Source organism: Siniperca chuatsi, linkage group LG12 (assembly GCF_020085105.1).
Source record: "Siniperca chuatsi isolate FFG_IHB_CAS linkage group LG12, ASM2008510v1, whole genome shotgun sequence".
Taxonomy (NCBI): domain Eukaryota; kingdom Metazoa; phylum Chordata; class Actinopteri; order Centrarchiformes; family Sinipercidae; genus Siniperca; species Siniperca chuatsi.
Genome location: NC_058053.1, coordinates 14,118,780 through 14,131,858, shown reverse-complemented (window position 1 = coordinate 14,131,858; position 13,079 = coordinate 14,118,780). Strand labels below are relative to the sequence as shown.

Sequence of the window (13,079 nt, the reverse complement as noted above, 5' to 3'; positions counted from 1 at the left end):
GAGCTTGAGGGTTCTGCGCAGTATCTTTGCTGTTCCTAGTACTGCACTCTTCTGGACCGAAATGTCTGGTGTTCTTCCAGGGATCTGCTGTAGCCACTCCTCCAGTTTGGGGGTCACTGCCCCGAGTGCTCCGATGACCACGGGCACCACTGTTGCCTTCACCTTCCAGGCCTTCTCCAGCTCTTCTCTGAGCCCCTGGTACTTCTCTAGTTTCTCATGTTCCTTTTTCCTGATGTTGCCATCACTTGGTATTGCCACGTCAACCACAACGGCTTTCCTCTGCTGTTTGTCCACCACCACAATGTCAGGCTGGTTCGCCATTACCATTCTGTCAGTCTGAATCTGGAAGTCCCACAGGATCTTGGCTCGGTCATTCTCTACCACCTTTGGACATGTTTCCCACTTTGACCTCGGGGTTTCCAGTCCATACTCAGTGCAGATGTTCCTGTACACTATGCCAGCCACTTAGTTATGGCGCTCCATGTATGCTTTTCCTGCCAGCATCTTACACCCTGCAGTAATGTGCTGGATTGTCTCAGGGGCCTCTTTGCACAGCCTACACCTTGGGTCTTGTCTGGTGTGGTAGATCTGGGCCTCTATTGCTCTGGTGCTCAGGGCCTGCTCCTGTGCAGCCATGATGAGTGCCTCTGTGCTGTCCTTCAATCCAGCCCACTCTAGCCATTGGTAGGACTTCTTGATATCAGCCACTTCAGTTATGTTCCGGTGGTACATCCCGTGTAGGGGTTTGTCCTCCCATGATGGTCCCTCCTCCAGCACGTCTTCCTCTGTTCCCCATTCCCTGAGCACGTCATCTGTTGGGGCCTTATCTTGGATGTACTTGTGGATCTTGGATGTTTCATCCTGGATAATGGCTCTCACACTCACTAGTCCACGGCCGCCTTCCTTACGGCTAGCGTACAGTCTCAGGGTGCTGGATTTGGGATGGAACCCTCCATGCATGGTGAGGAGCTTTCGCGTCTTAACGTCTGTGGTCTGTATCTCTTCCTTTGGCCACCTTATTATTCCCGCAGGGTATCTGATCACTGGCAGGGCGTAGCTGTTTATTGCCTGGGCCTTGTTCTTGCCATTGAGCTGACTTCCTTACTCGTTGGAGGTATTTGGCCGTTGCTGTCTTCCTTGTTACCTCTTCGAGGTTGCCATTTGCCTGTGGTATTCCAAGGTACTTGTACCCATCCTCAATGTCTGCTATTGTTCCTTCTGGGAGTGAGACCCCTTCTGTGTGGACTACCTTCCCTCTCTTTGTCACCATTCGACTGCACTTCTCAAGCCCGAATGACATCCCAATGTCAGAGCTGTAGATCCTGGTGGTGTGGATCAGTGAGTCGATGTCCCGCTCGCTCTTAGCGTATAGCTTGATGTCATCCATGTAGAGGAGGTGACTGATGGTGGCCCCGTTCCTGAGTCGGTATCCATAGCCAGTCTTGTTGATTATTTGGCTGAGGGGGTTCAGACCTATGCAGAACAGCAGTGGGGACAGAGCATCTCCTTGGTATATGCCACATTTGATGGATACTTGTGCAAGTGGCTTGCCATTGGCCTCAAGGGTGGTTTTCCACAGCCTCATCGAGTTTGCAATGAAGTCTCTTAGAGTCCTGTTGATGTTGTACATCTGTAAGCATTCAGTGATCCATGTGTCCGGCATTGAGTCATATGCTTTCTTGTAATCAATCCAGGCAGTGCACAGGTTGGTGTGTCGGGCTCTGCAGTCTTGGGTGACTGTTCTGTCAACCAGGAGTTGGTGTTTGGCTCCTCTGGTTCCTCTGCCAATGCCCTTCTGTGCTTTGCTCATGTATTGATCCATGTGTCCACTTATCTTAGCCGCGATGATGCCTGACATGAGCTTCCATGTTGTGGAGAGACAGGTTATTGGCCGATAGTAGGATGGGACTGTACCCTTTGCAGGACCCTTCAGGATCAGGATTGTGCGCCCTTCGGTAAGCCATTCAGGGTGCGTCCCATCTCTTAGCAGCTGGTTCATTTGTGCTGCTAGGCGCTCATGGAGTGCAGTGAGCTTCTTTAGCCAGTAGGCGTGGATCCTGTCAGGGCCCGGTGCTGTCCAGTTCTTCATACCTGAGGATGTCTGCCGCTGTGATGGTGACTGGATTCTGTTCAGGGAGGTTGCTGTGGTCCTTTCTCAGAGCCGCCAGCCACTGTGCATCATTGTTGTGTGATGCCTCCCTCTCCCATATACTTTTCCAGTACTGCTCCGTTTCCAGCATTGGTGGGTCTGCTCCGCTGTTATTACCCTGCCATTGAGCGTACACTTTCGCAGGTTGAGTTGCGAACAGCCGGTTTATTCTTCTGGCTTCATTATCTCTTGTGTATCTCTTTAGGCGGCTGGCCAAGGCTTGGAGCCTTTGTTTGGCAGTTTCGAGTGCTTCAGGTACGGGCATCTGGTTGTACTTCTTGGGTACTTGCTTTCTCATTGCACCTCTCTCAGCCTCTGTCAGTTGGCTCACTTCTCTCCGGGCCTCCTTGATTTTTGCCTCCAACCTTCGTTTCCATGGTGAGCTACTAGTTGCTTTGCTGTAAGCCTCGATTGTGGGTTTCGAAGTAACCATCTTGTGCATGTAACCCCTCTGACTAGGGTTACTGGAGTAGTAACATTCCAACAGTGCCTTATTATCGCATCTTGCCCATCTCCGTCTTGTTCCAGTAGCCCATTTGTCGTCTCGATGCCCTGGTTCCCCAACACCTGACGCAGACCTTGTTTGGCCGGTCGACGTCTGAGCCGGCATGTCATATATTTCATTGTCACTCATCATCATCATGAGGTAGGCAGCAGCGTGAAGGGTCTTGCCTAAGGACCCACACTGGATGATGGGTCATTGCTCATTGCGCTCCGAGGGGGATTCGAACCCTTGTTCCCCCGGCCTACCAAATCGAGCTATCCAGGCGTTCCACACTGGATGATGGTCATTGCTCAATGTGTCCCGAAGGGGGTTCGAACCCGGGTCCCCGTGTCCTGTGACTTACCAATTGAGCTATCCAGCCGCTATATATATATATATATATATATATATATATAATAAATAGATCAAAAGATCATAACTTTGGAAGGAATGCATTTTTACATAGAATGAAGACGGTGGATTTTGTCCCCCATCACTTACAATGGGACAGAATGGACAGAAGGAACAATTGCAGCGACCAATAATTTAGATTGATGTACTCTGATTAAAGTTTTACTTGTTAACTTGAGGCTTGTGAGATATACAGTGCAGGTAGAGACTGTGGGTGTTCTGCAACATCACAACATACTATAGCTCAGTTTTGGTCAACCCTCGCCTGTTATGCTGACCACCTCAACAGGACTACAACGGTGCTGCAGAACTGTAACAGAGGCGACTAGAGTGACTAAAGCAGAGATAGTGATTAGTAGGATTGACCTTCATTAATGAGTAGGGTTGAAATAACATGTTCTTTACCCTAAACATACCTGTATCCAGAGTAATCACAATTCAGTATCCGCAGGCCCCTAAGGGACCAACACACTCACAGCTCTTAAGTGCTCATAACTAATGCTTGCTGATGCCTCTTACAGACCAAAGGATCAGGATTAGATCTTGCTCATTCAGGGCGTTGGCAAAATAACTGAGGACCATAGTTCTCTGGAATAAATTCATGTTTTTACCTACAAACTGCCAGACTACACTGTGTGTGTGTGTGTGTGTGTGTGTGTGTGTGTGTACAGTCTGGATAGAAAGCAAACAGGACAGTCTAATCTCTAATTGACAGCAATCTAATAATGATGTTGACTGTCATGCAAGCAGGAAGTCGTCTAAGATGGAGTGTGGGCTAATAGCCCATTAACTGTAATATATTGTAGCCCATGATTTGCACTCCAGTCTTTGTCCATATGGACTACAAGAGATCAATCACTTTTTTTTTCAAACAGGCCTTCCAACACAGTTACTATCATAATAATAACTATAATAACAATACGATAGAATGTGATATAGGAAGGCTATAGCCTATTGTCAAGTGTGAAATCCCTCAGGCAGCTCTTTAAATATAAGGACATTCAATATTTTGCTAAAAGGAAAACCACTCCATTCTGAACAGACACATTTGAATGCATGTAAATAGATAGATAGATAGATAGATAGATAGATAGATAGATAGATAGATAGATAGATAGATAGATAGATAAATAGATAGATAGAAAGAAAGAAAGAAAGATAGACTCTTAAAACTAAAAACTACAAGTTATTTTCTCAGCTACAGACCATTAATCATTCACAGAAATTAACGAACTTTCCAGTCAATTTCAGCATTTCTTTTGGGAAAAAGCACTCAGATACAACTTTAACAGATTCTGTTAACTCACCATCAGTTTTCCATCATCGACAGGTGAACAATAAAAAATGGCGTGGAAGAGCTTAAGTGTGTACAAAATGTTGTTTAAAATAAACCCGTCCGTCCGTTTAAGGTGTTTTGACACTTCTCCCAGCGCAGAACTGGTAATTTCCCCGATTTCGACAGGAAAACGCTGAAAGAGAGAGTGCGCGTATTTCATCCGCCCCTCCGTGCGGCAGAGTCAGAGCACTGGTGCTTCCGGATGTTCCTGGGTAGCAAGTGCGGGCAGAGATGCCAGAATGGCTGTTGAAATAATACTGTGGTGGACATTATAGAGCATAATTGTCGGGAATACAGATGTTTGGCGTGTATCAGAAACTAAAAGCTAAACCCACAACTATGAAGCAAATTGTTTTCTAAAAATGTGTGTGTGTGTCAGTGCGTGCGTGCGTGCATGCGTGTGCGTGGAAGAGGAGGGGGGCAGAGGGGGCAGAGTCTGGGCAAGTTTTCAATCATTGCACCAACTGCCTGAACAATACATCAAATTGCAGCATAAGCAAATCGCATAGGTATATCTGTAACTGCCTTTTATGTTTTGGATATTTATAACAATTTATTTTGTAAAGTTGTGACTGTGACACTGTGAATCCGATGCCACCTGGTGGATGCAGACAGCATTGTCAGAGAAATTTATAGGCCTTTGAATTGTAGCGCAAAGTGTCACAAAGTTTCCAGAGTGGAAAAACACTGGATAATTATATCCAGTCGGTGTGTTTTTCCACAGCGACTGTATAGCGTGTGTGTGTGTGTGTGTGTATATATATATATATATATATATATATATATATATATATATATATATATATATATATATATATATATATATATATATATATATATATATATATATATATATACATACATAAATAACAATAAATAACAATTCTCAATGACTACATAAAAGCTACAGAAAAATAAATGTATGTAAACAGTCCATAAAAATTATTTAAACAATGTAATGTAGACCTAATAAATAAACAATAACAAGGAACACATTATACTGTATTACAGATTCAGTTGTTTTAACATAAAGTTCGAATTCTTTGAAGAAAAAAGGTTTGATACTTGAAAATTTGCTTCTGTGTATATATAAATAAATATCAAATATAAATAAATGTTTGAATTTAGGTCCGGGACAAGTATGGAAATCAGACAGCATGACAAGAGAACCCCACCTATTTAACATTTATAAGTATATAGACATTTAATAAATGGCTTATAACACATTATAATGTAGTTTTTAGCAGATAGAAGGACATTTTAAAGTGTTTATTCATGTATTTGGCAACAACTAAAACTCTGTTGTAGCTACAAACAGATAAGCTAATGAATGACAGTAGTATGACAAGGTGTAAGCACATACAATATGTCTAATTGTTGACAAATACTGTACATTAATAAACACCAATTACATTATGTGTGTTATAAACAATGTATTAAATACTTACATGCTGCATAGAAATGATAAATAAATAAAAAATAAATTTAGCAGTGTTTCAGACTGAGGTTCACATCAATGTCATGTTTAGACTTTGTCATGAAATGCGTAACTGATGTCTCCTATGTATCTATCTATATGTGTGAAAGTAGGCTAACAAAAGTATTAAAATATCTATTTGCTGTTATATTTCTGATTCTACTGTGGTGGCCATCATTTTCTCTGCCATGTGAACGTAGTTTATTATTATATTATAAGAAAAACAGAAGGAACCTCTGACCTAAATTGATAAAATTTCACAAAATATTTAACAATTCTCAATGTGAGAAACAGTTCTCTTTTTTCTTACTGTACAGTATATCTCCAATCCCTTCCTTATTCTTTATTCGTTTCCATCCCTGAACAAAGGCGTCTTTTTAACAGTCAGATTTACAGTATAATCCTTAAATCCTTTAAATACTTAGTACACATTTTGGCATCAAGTGTCAAAGTGCAACCTGTGTCTCAGAAGTTAGTTGAATTAACACTTGTCTGGCGCAGTGTCAAAATTATAGGCTATATGTTTCACAAAGTCTGTATTTATTACACCACTGCTGATTTGCATCGCATTACAATGTAAAGAGGTCTCACTCAGTATATGCAGGGGTTAAACTGGGATTTGTCCTAAGAGGTTGGGGGATTGGGTATGGGTGGAGTGGTTTACACTGAAGACAGGTCTCATAGGGACTATTTCTTCAGTAGAAAGTAGTTCCAATGAAAACTGTAGACACTGTGTTCTGTGGATGTGGGTTGTCCAGAGTAACAATGGCCCTGTTTCTGGAAAGAGATGTTGCTGTTGAATTTTCTAAATGTAATTTTTTTAATGCTGCACCACAAACTCACCAAATTCAAATCACCTCCATTGCATTGGTGAAATTTCAGTCCCCAAAGCCAATTATACAAGACCCCAAATATAAAGTCCTTTATCCAAATACACAGACAATTGTTTTTTTTTTCTGTTGAATTTATGTTTAGCTAAACACTGAAATTCCTGTCCATGCCTAAAAATAGCATATATTTGCACTGAGTCAACTGCAATAACTGGCTTAGTACAATAAATTGTGTTTCCATTATTAGGCCTACTGTCTGTTGTCTTATTTTCTATTTACTCAAGTAATTAGATAAGTTCCATGCCACTACTGCAAACATTACTGCATTTAAGCAGCAAAACAGAAAACTCCTAGTAAGAATCCACTTGACACAAAAAATATGATTCTTCGGAGGAAACGATATCTGGACTTTTTTCTGAAAATAAAACGTACCTACAGCTTTGATCGTGCTGAGCCCAGTGATTTCACCATATAAACTTGGGAACAGCTTACTTGTTTGCCGTGCAGGAAAGCATTTAGGTTAATGAGGCAACCGCAAGATCACAATGCCACATTAGAAGACTTAAATCATTAATGAAACCAAGTGCGGAAATTGGCGCAGGCCCTCTCCCCACAACTATTTAATAAAGCCAAAGAAAAGAAGCATATTCTACATGAATTTGGTCTGTGTGAGACAGTGTATGAAAGCGGATGTTTCAGGCCAAAACTGTGAGAGATGGCAACTCTGTGATACTGAGGGAGATGGAGCTGAGCTCAGACAGGGTGCGAGAGGGCGGAGCTGAACTTCAATTTAACCCCTGAGTATAAGGCCTGTGACCGACCAGGGGCGCTGTTGGGATGTTTTAAGTCTTTAGTTGAGTAAAATGGACAGACTTGTTACAAACTGCGCCTAATTCAGTCACACCGCAGATATGTGAGTGTAAAACATTGAAGAGACGTGGACAAAGAGGAACCAACGACCAGCAGGTGCTCAGGATGGCTCAGCAGGTCGGTTTAAAGTGATGCTATTGTTGTAGGACATGAACAACAGACTGATAGTTTCCTGTTGTTTTTATTACTGCCTTGTGTTCTTATTTTCCAGCTAAACAATGAAGAAGGGACCACATTAATTCCTCCACTAAAAGCTGCCGGAGAGCCAAGAAGTTCAGCGATATCTGCGTCTTTTAATTTTATCAATTCCATTATAGGATCTGGAATAATAGGTAAATACTCACTTCATAATTCAAGTTAGGCTTATTGCACAACAACATATAATAATTAAATCATATGCAACCGATTATATGAATGATCAACTGTAGCCTATCAAACTCCTTAATCCTGAGATGGTTCAGTTAAATAATCAGTTGCATTTGCAAATTTTAGTGCAAAAAGGAAAAGCTGTCATACCATTGAAGCCCTGCAGTGGTAAACCCTCCGTATCATATGACTAGCGCCTGTTGCCCCCATTCTCCCTTTAACCCTTTCATCCTCAAAAATTGCCTGAGTCATTATGCAGTATCACAAGAAACTTCATGAAATTAATTTTCTCATCCTGTCTTTAACATGAACTTGTCTTAATTGTGTATTACATTTGTGCATATATGCATATATATATGTTTGACCAGGTTTACCATATGCATTGAACCAGGCAGGGCTCCCCTTTGGCCTTCTGCTTTTGATAGTTGTTGCGTTCATCACAGGTGAGTATATTGAAGGTGTCATTCTTAAAATGGACATGAATTTATCATGAATTAAATTTTTTAATGAACAAACTAATAACATGATGTTTGGATGTCATGGCAGACTACTCAATCATCTTACTGATCAAAGGAGGCAACCTGTCAGGCACAAACAGTTATCAGTCACTGGTGCAAAGCACATTTGGTTTTCCTGGATTTCTGATTTTATCTGGGCTGCAGTTCCTTTATCCTTTCATTGGTAAGTTGTTTAAAGTATGCAAGTAGTTCAATCCAAAGTTATATCATGGTACATAGAGTAGTAGCATTTTATGTGTAATTTATGTGCAATGGTCTGTCAAATATTTTTATTCTATTCTCTTTTTGCTGTTTCTGTTCAATTCCTTTTAGATTTCGGTTCAGTCTAAATAATACTGCTGATTAATATGAATAATAGAATGATGCTTCACCTCTGTTTTGTTTCACAGCTATGATTAGCTACAACATCACAACTGGTGACACACTGACCAAAGTATTTCAGAGAATACCAGGAGGTATGCTGCATATAGTTTATTCCACGTCAGATTAAAGCCAAACAACACCGTGTGTGCAATTAAGAAAGTTCCTGAATTTAAACACATACAGTGCATCTAGAATATGAATGCTTCAAATGATTAATGTATATGTTGTCATGTATTGTTTGCAGTTGGTCCAGATCACATACTTGCAGAGCGTCACTTTGTGATCTTGCTATCAACCGTTGCATTCACGCTGCCTCTCTCGCTTTATCGAAACATAGAGAAACTTGGAAAGGTAAGTATGAATATTACACAGCTGTCAGAGTCATTTAGTGATTTTAAAGCTGCCTGTAAAAAACATCCATGTGTGTTACCAGGTGTCCCTTCTGTCAATGGTGCTGACACTTACCATCCTCATCATTGTAATCATCAGAGCAGCTACCTTTGGACCCCAAATGTATGAATGAATATTCTGCAATTTGCTAATCCATAGTGATTTTAATTTAAATGTTCCAATGTATTAACCATGGGGTTCTTTTCTTTAATGAATACCCACTAAAATGCGATTATACAAACATAACCATCTGTTTCGTGTCCCTTAATGACTGAATATGAATTTCACTCTCTAGCCTCCCCACAGAGAATGCATGGGCATTTGCAAAGTGGAATGCAATCCAGGCAGTTGGTGTAATGTCTTTTGGTGAGTTTGTCTGCATGATGCTGATGCTGATGATGAAGATACCTAGAATATCTTTAGCAGTATGTTGTTGGTAGACAAAAAGGTATGACTGCAGACAAAAATACAAGACGAGATGACAGATGATAGAAAACAAATTGTGTAAACGAAGACAGATGATCCACAAAACCCAGAAAACAGGATAAAAGGGGTATCGTCTCACCTGGCTAATGCACCGCCATACAAACAAACCCAAATAGGATGATAATGTTGCTCTATGTCTGCTAGATTTTTAAGTAGGCCATTGTTTGCTAACATTAGATTAGATTAGATTCAATTTAATTGTCATTACACATGTACAAGTACAAGGCAACGAAATGCAGTTTAGGTCTAACCAGAAGTGCAATAAGCAGGTGCAGGATATAAAGTATGTGCATAAATGCAGGATAGAGCAATATTATGAAAATATTTTACAAGTAGTACTAGGGACATTATATACAGATGGCATTACTATAAACAGAAGTATACTGATGGATATGTACAATAATGAATTGGACTGGGCAGAACAGTAGTGCAATGAATATTAAGTAGTGCAAATTATGGACAGAAAAAGTTAACAGTGCAGAAGATGAGTTATCGCAGTATTCAGTACATAGTACTGGAGTGCAAATGATGCAGTATATGTATAAATAAATAGTCTGGTAGTGCAAATGAACATGTGGTACATGTAGCAAAAACAATAAAGCAGCAGCAAAAACAAAATAGCAGCATTTAAAGTTAAGGTATATTAGGGGGCAGTGGTATGGAATCAGCGGGGGGCAGAGTTCAGTAGGAAGACAGCTCTGGCAAAAAAGCTGTTTCTAAGTCTGCTGGTCCTTGTCCGGAGGTACCAGAGGCACCTGCCGGAAGGCAGGGGAGAAAACAGTCTGTGGGCGGGGTGAGAGGAGTCTTTAAGAATGCTGGATATGTACAATAATCAACATGTTAGCCATAACTACTTAATTTAAGTGAGAAAATGTCAGGGCTGTGTGACTGTCAGCTTGTTTTGGAGTATTTCTGTCCCTTTGTAGCCAGAAATCAATGAATGCAGCTTTAAATTGATGTCATTAAATTGATCCTATCAAAGAGCCGAAGCACACAGCTTTAATGCACAGCGTTGCCTGTTCAGCATAAGACATGGAATCCAGCTTAAATATGAGGCTATTCATTTTGTTGGCACTCTGTCTAAATATTGCTATGCTTTTGGTAAATCAATGCACAACGTCTCAAAGAAAGTCTGTCTGTTGTCATCACCTTCTGAGTGAGACTCTGCCCGTCAGTGCAGCCTGTGAGTGGAGCTCTGGGTCTTCTCCAGTCCGCCAGGGCCTTTACACACATTGTGGAGAAAATTATGGCCTTGAATCAAGTGCCTTGATGATAATAGCTTCCACTGCTACAAAGGAGGCCATTTAGATGGGGATGTGCATGCTCTTAGGAAAATATAGTGCTGTGTAGCCTGAACTAAGACATGCATAGTTGCCATTCTTACAGGGGATAGATATGTTTGATTTACCATCAAATCCATTCTGCGGTGAGGAAAGCGACGCTCTTGGTTCCTACATGCAGCAATGTATTTCAGTAATTTTATTCTGTATTTGAATCTCTGCTGTTCTGCCCCTGTGCGTCTCTTTAGCTTTTATATGCCACCACAACAGCTTTCTTATCTATGGTTCTCTGGAGCAGCCCACGCAAGCTAACTGGTCCCGGGTCACCCACATGTCTGTAGGCTCTGCGCTAATATTCAGTGCAGCATTTGCTGTTGCTGGCTATACCACTTTCACTGGCTACACACAAGGTATCAGTATGAGAGATGTTGAACTACATGCCTCTAATTTCTTTTTAATATCACAAATGTGTTTTTTATGATATCATATTTCCACTTTTTAGGAGACATATTTGAGAACTACTGCAGAAATGATAACCTGGCAACATTCGGTCGCTTCTGTTTTGGCCTCAGCATAATAACCACATTTCCACTGGAGTGTTTTGTTACACGAGAGGTAAGTGATACTTTCTTGTACGCCAACCTAAGAATCTTACAGTTAAATGTTTACATATGTGAGGGAAAGTGGTATTCTGAGGTTTTGAGCTATAGACGTGGCTTTGTAACAAAATGAACAAAAAGAAAGTTTGGCACTTTACACCCAATTGCTCCTGCAGAGCTGCTCAGTGGGTAACAGTACAAAAATGTCAGCTGTAGAGGCTTGTCATAGGTCCGCCTCAGGTGTGTGTGTGTGTTACCCTCTCTCAACTTGCAAATACAATGCTAATTTGAATTGTTTTTCCATTTGCAGAAAATGCACACATTTAAATATGTGTGCAGTAGGACCGCTTCATTTTCATGTTCTTTTTTATCTTCTCAGGTGGTATCCAATGTCATTTTCAGTAGGGATCTTTCAAAAGCTGAACATGTGACCATAACGTTGCTCATAGTGGCAGTTTGCGCATCAGTGTCTTTAGCCTTTGACTGTCTGGGAGTTGTTTTGGAGCTGAATGTAAGTCATCAACTCAGTACCTATCTACACTTAATTAAACACTCACACATACTAACTAAAATTAAGTATTTGTTTCACCTTGATGGTGTTCTCCTCTGCCATCCGCCAGGGTGTTCTGAGCGCCACACCTCTGATCTTCATCATTCCATCTGCGTGCTTCCTCAAACTTTCCACCGGCCGCTGGTTCGAGGGTGAAAACTTGATACCCACCATCTTGATATTAATTGGCGTGTTTGTAATGATAACTGGCTTGACCATGACTGGCCTCTACCCTCAAGACTGTTCACACGGTGTGGAGATGTTCTACTGTGCAGACGCCAATGTCTCTGGCACTGTGCAACCTGTATGAAATTAACATCGACCAAATATTTCATTGTCTTCAACACTTACACTATATGGCAAAATCGTATGTATGTGGACACCCCTGTTCACATGCCTTTATTTACTTGATCTGGGGCTTTTTCATGGTTTGGGCTATAGTCTCCTTAATTCCAGTTAAGGGAAATCTTAATGTTACACCATACAATGATATTTCAGAAAATAGTGTGCTTCCAACTTTGTGGCAACAGTTTGGGGAAGATCTTTTCCTCTTTCAACATGACAATGCCCCAGTGCACAAAGCCAGGTCCATAAAGAAATGTTTTATTGAGTTTGGTGTTGAAGAACTTGACTGGCCTACACAGAGCCCCGACCTTAACCCTATTAACGCCTTTGAGATGAAAAGGAAGCAGTTATAGGAGCATATTAATGGCCATGGCTTTGGAATGAGATGTTCAACAATCACATATGGTGTAATGTTAAGGTGACTTTTGGCCATATATTGTACTTGTGTTGTATGTATATTAATTTGTTGTTTTTCTTTTGGAATTAATAGTCTGTCTTGATATTTATTATTCTAATTTAATTGTATCACACAGAAGGGGAATTGGTCGTTTCCATATCCAGCCGCACGATGTCACTGTAGACAAATAAAACACTTAAGGAAGTACAAAACAGCAACACTGATGTT

At 41.0% G+C, this 13,079-nt stretch overlaps 2 protein-coding genes across 3 annotated transcripts in view; one reads left to right on the top strand and one right to left on the bottom strand.

Annotated features, from left to right (window-relative positions):
- scn1laa (sodium channel, voltage-gated, type I-like, alpha) overlaps window positions 1-4,731 on the bottom strand; it is a 32,854-nt gene extending 28,123 nt beyond the window's left edge. The window contains exon 1 of one of the 2 annotated variants that reach the window (XM_044217619.1): window positions 4,352-4,731. The gene's annotated coding sequence lies outside the window, so the exon portion shown is untranslated. The remainder of the gene's footprint in view (window positions 1-4,351) is intronic. The other variant, XM_044217621.1, reaches the window with a different exon arrangement.
- A 2,750-nt stretch (window positions 4,732-7,481) lies between these two features.
- On the top strand, window positions 7,482-13,058 carry slc38a11 (solute carrier family 38 member 11). The gene is made up of 12 exons (XM_044216150.1): window positions 7,482-7,674; window positions 7,769-7,889; window positions 8,292-8,366; window positions 8,470-8,604; window positions 8,831-8,896; window positions 9,049-9,155; window positions 9,238-9,317; window positions 9,490-9,560; window positions 11,209-11,370; window positions 11,463-11,575; window positions 11,939-12,070; window positions 12,180-13,058. The coding sequence occupies exons 1-12, from the start codon at window positions 7,663-7,665 to the stop codon at window positions 12,417-12,419; spliced, it is 1,314 nt and encodes a 437-aa protein (XP_044072085.1). The 5' UTR covers window positions 7,482-7,662; the 3' UTR covers window positions 12,420-13,058.
- The last annotated feature ends 21 nt before the right edge of the window (window positions 13,059-13,079 follow it).

Bases quoted from the DNA above. Each gene is read 5' to 3' on its own strand.
- slc38a11 (XM_044216150.1), top strand. The intron at 8,367-8,469 runs GTGAGTATATTG...ATGTCATGGCAG, and splicing joins AGTTGTTGCGTTCATCACAG to ACTACTCAATCATCTTACTG. The intron at 11,576-11,938 runs GTAAGTGATACT...TTATCTTCTCAG, and splicing joins AGTGTTTTGTTACACGAGAG to GTGGTATCCAATGTCATTTT.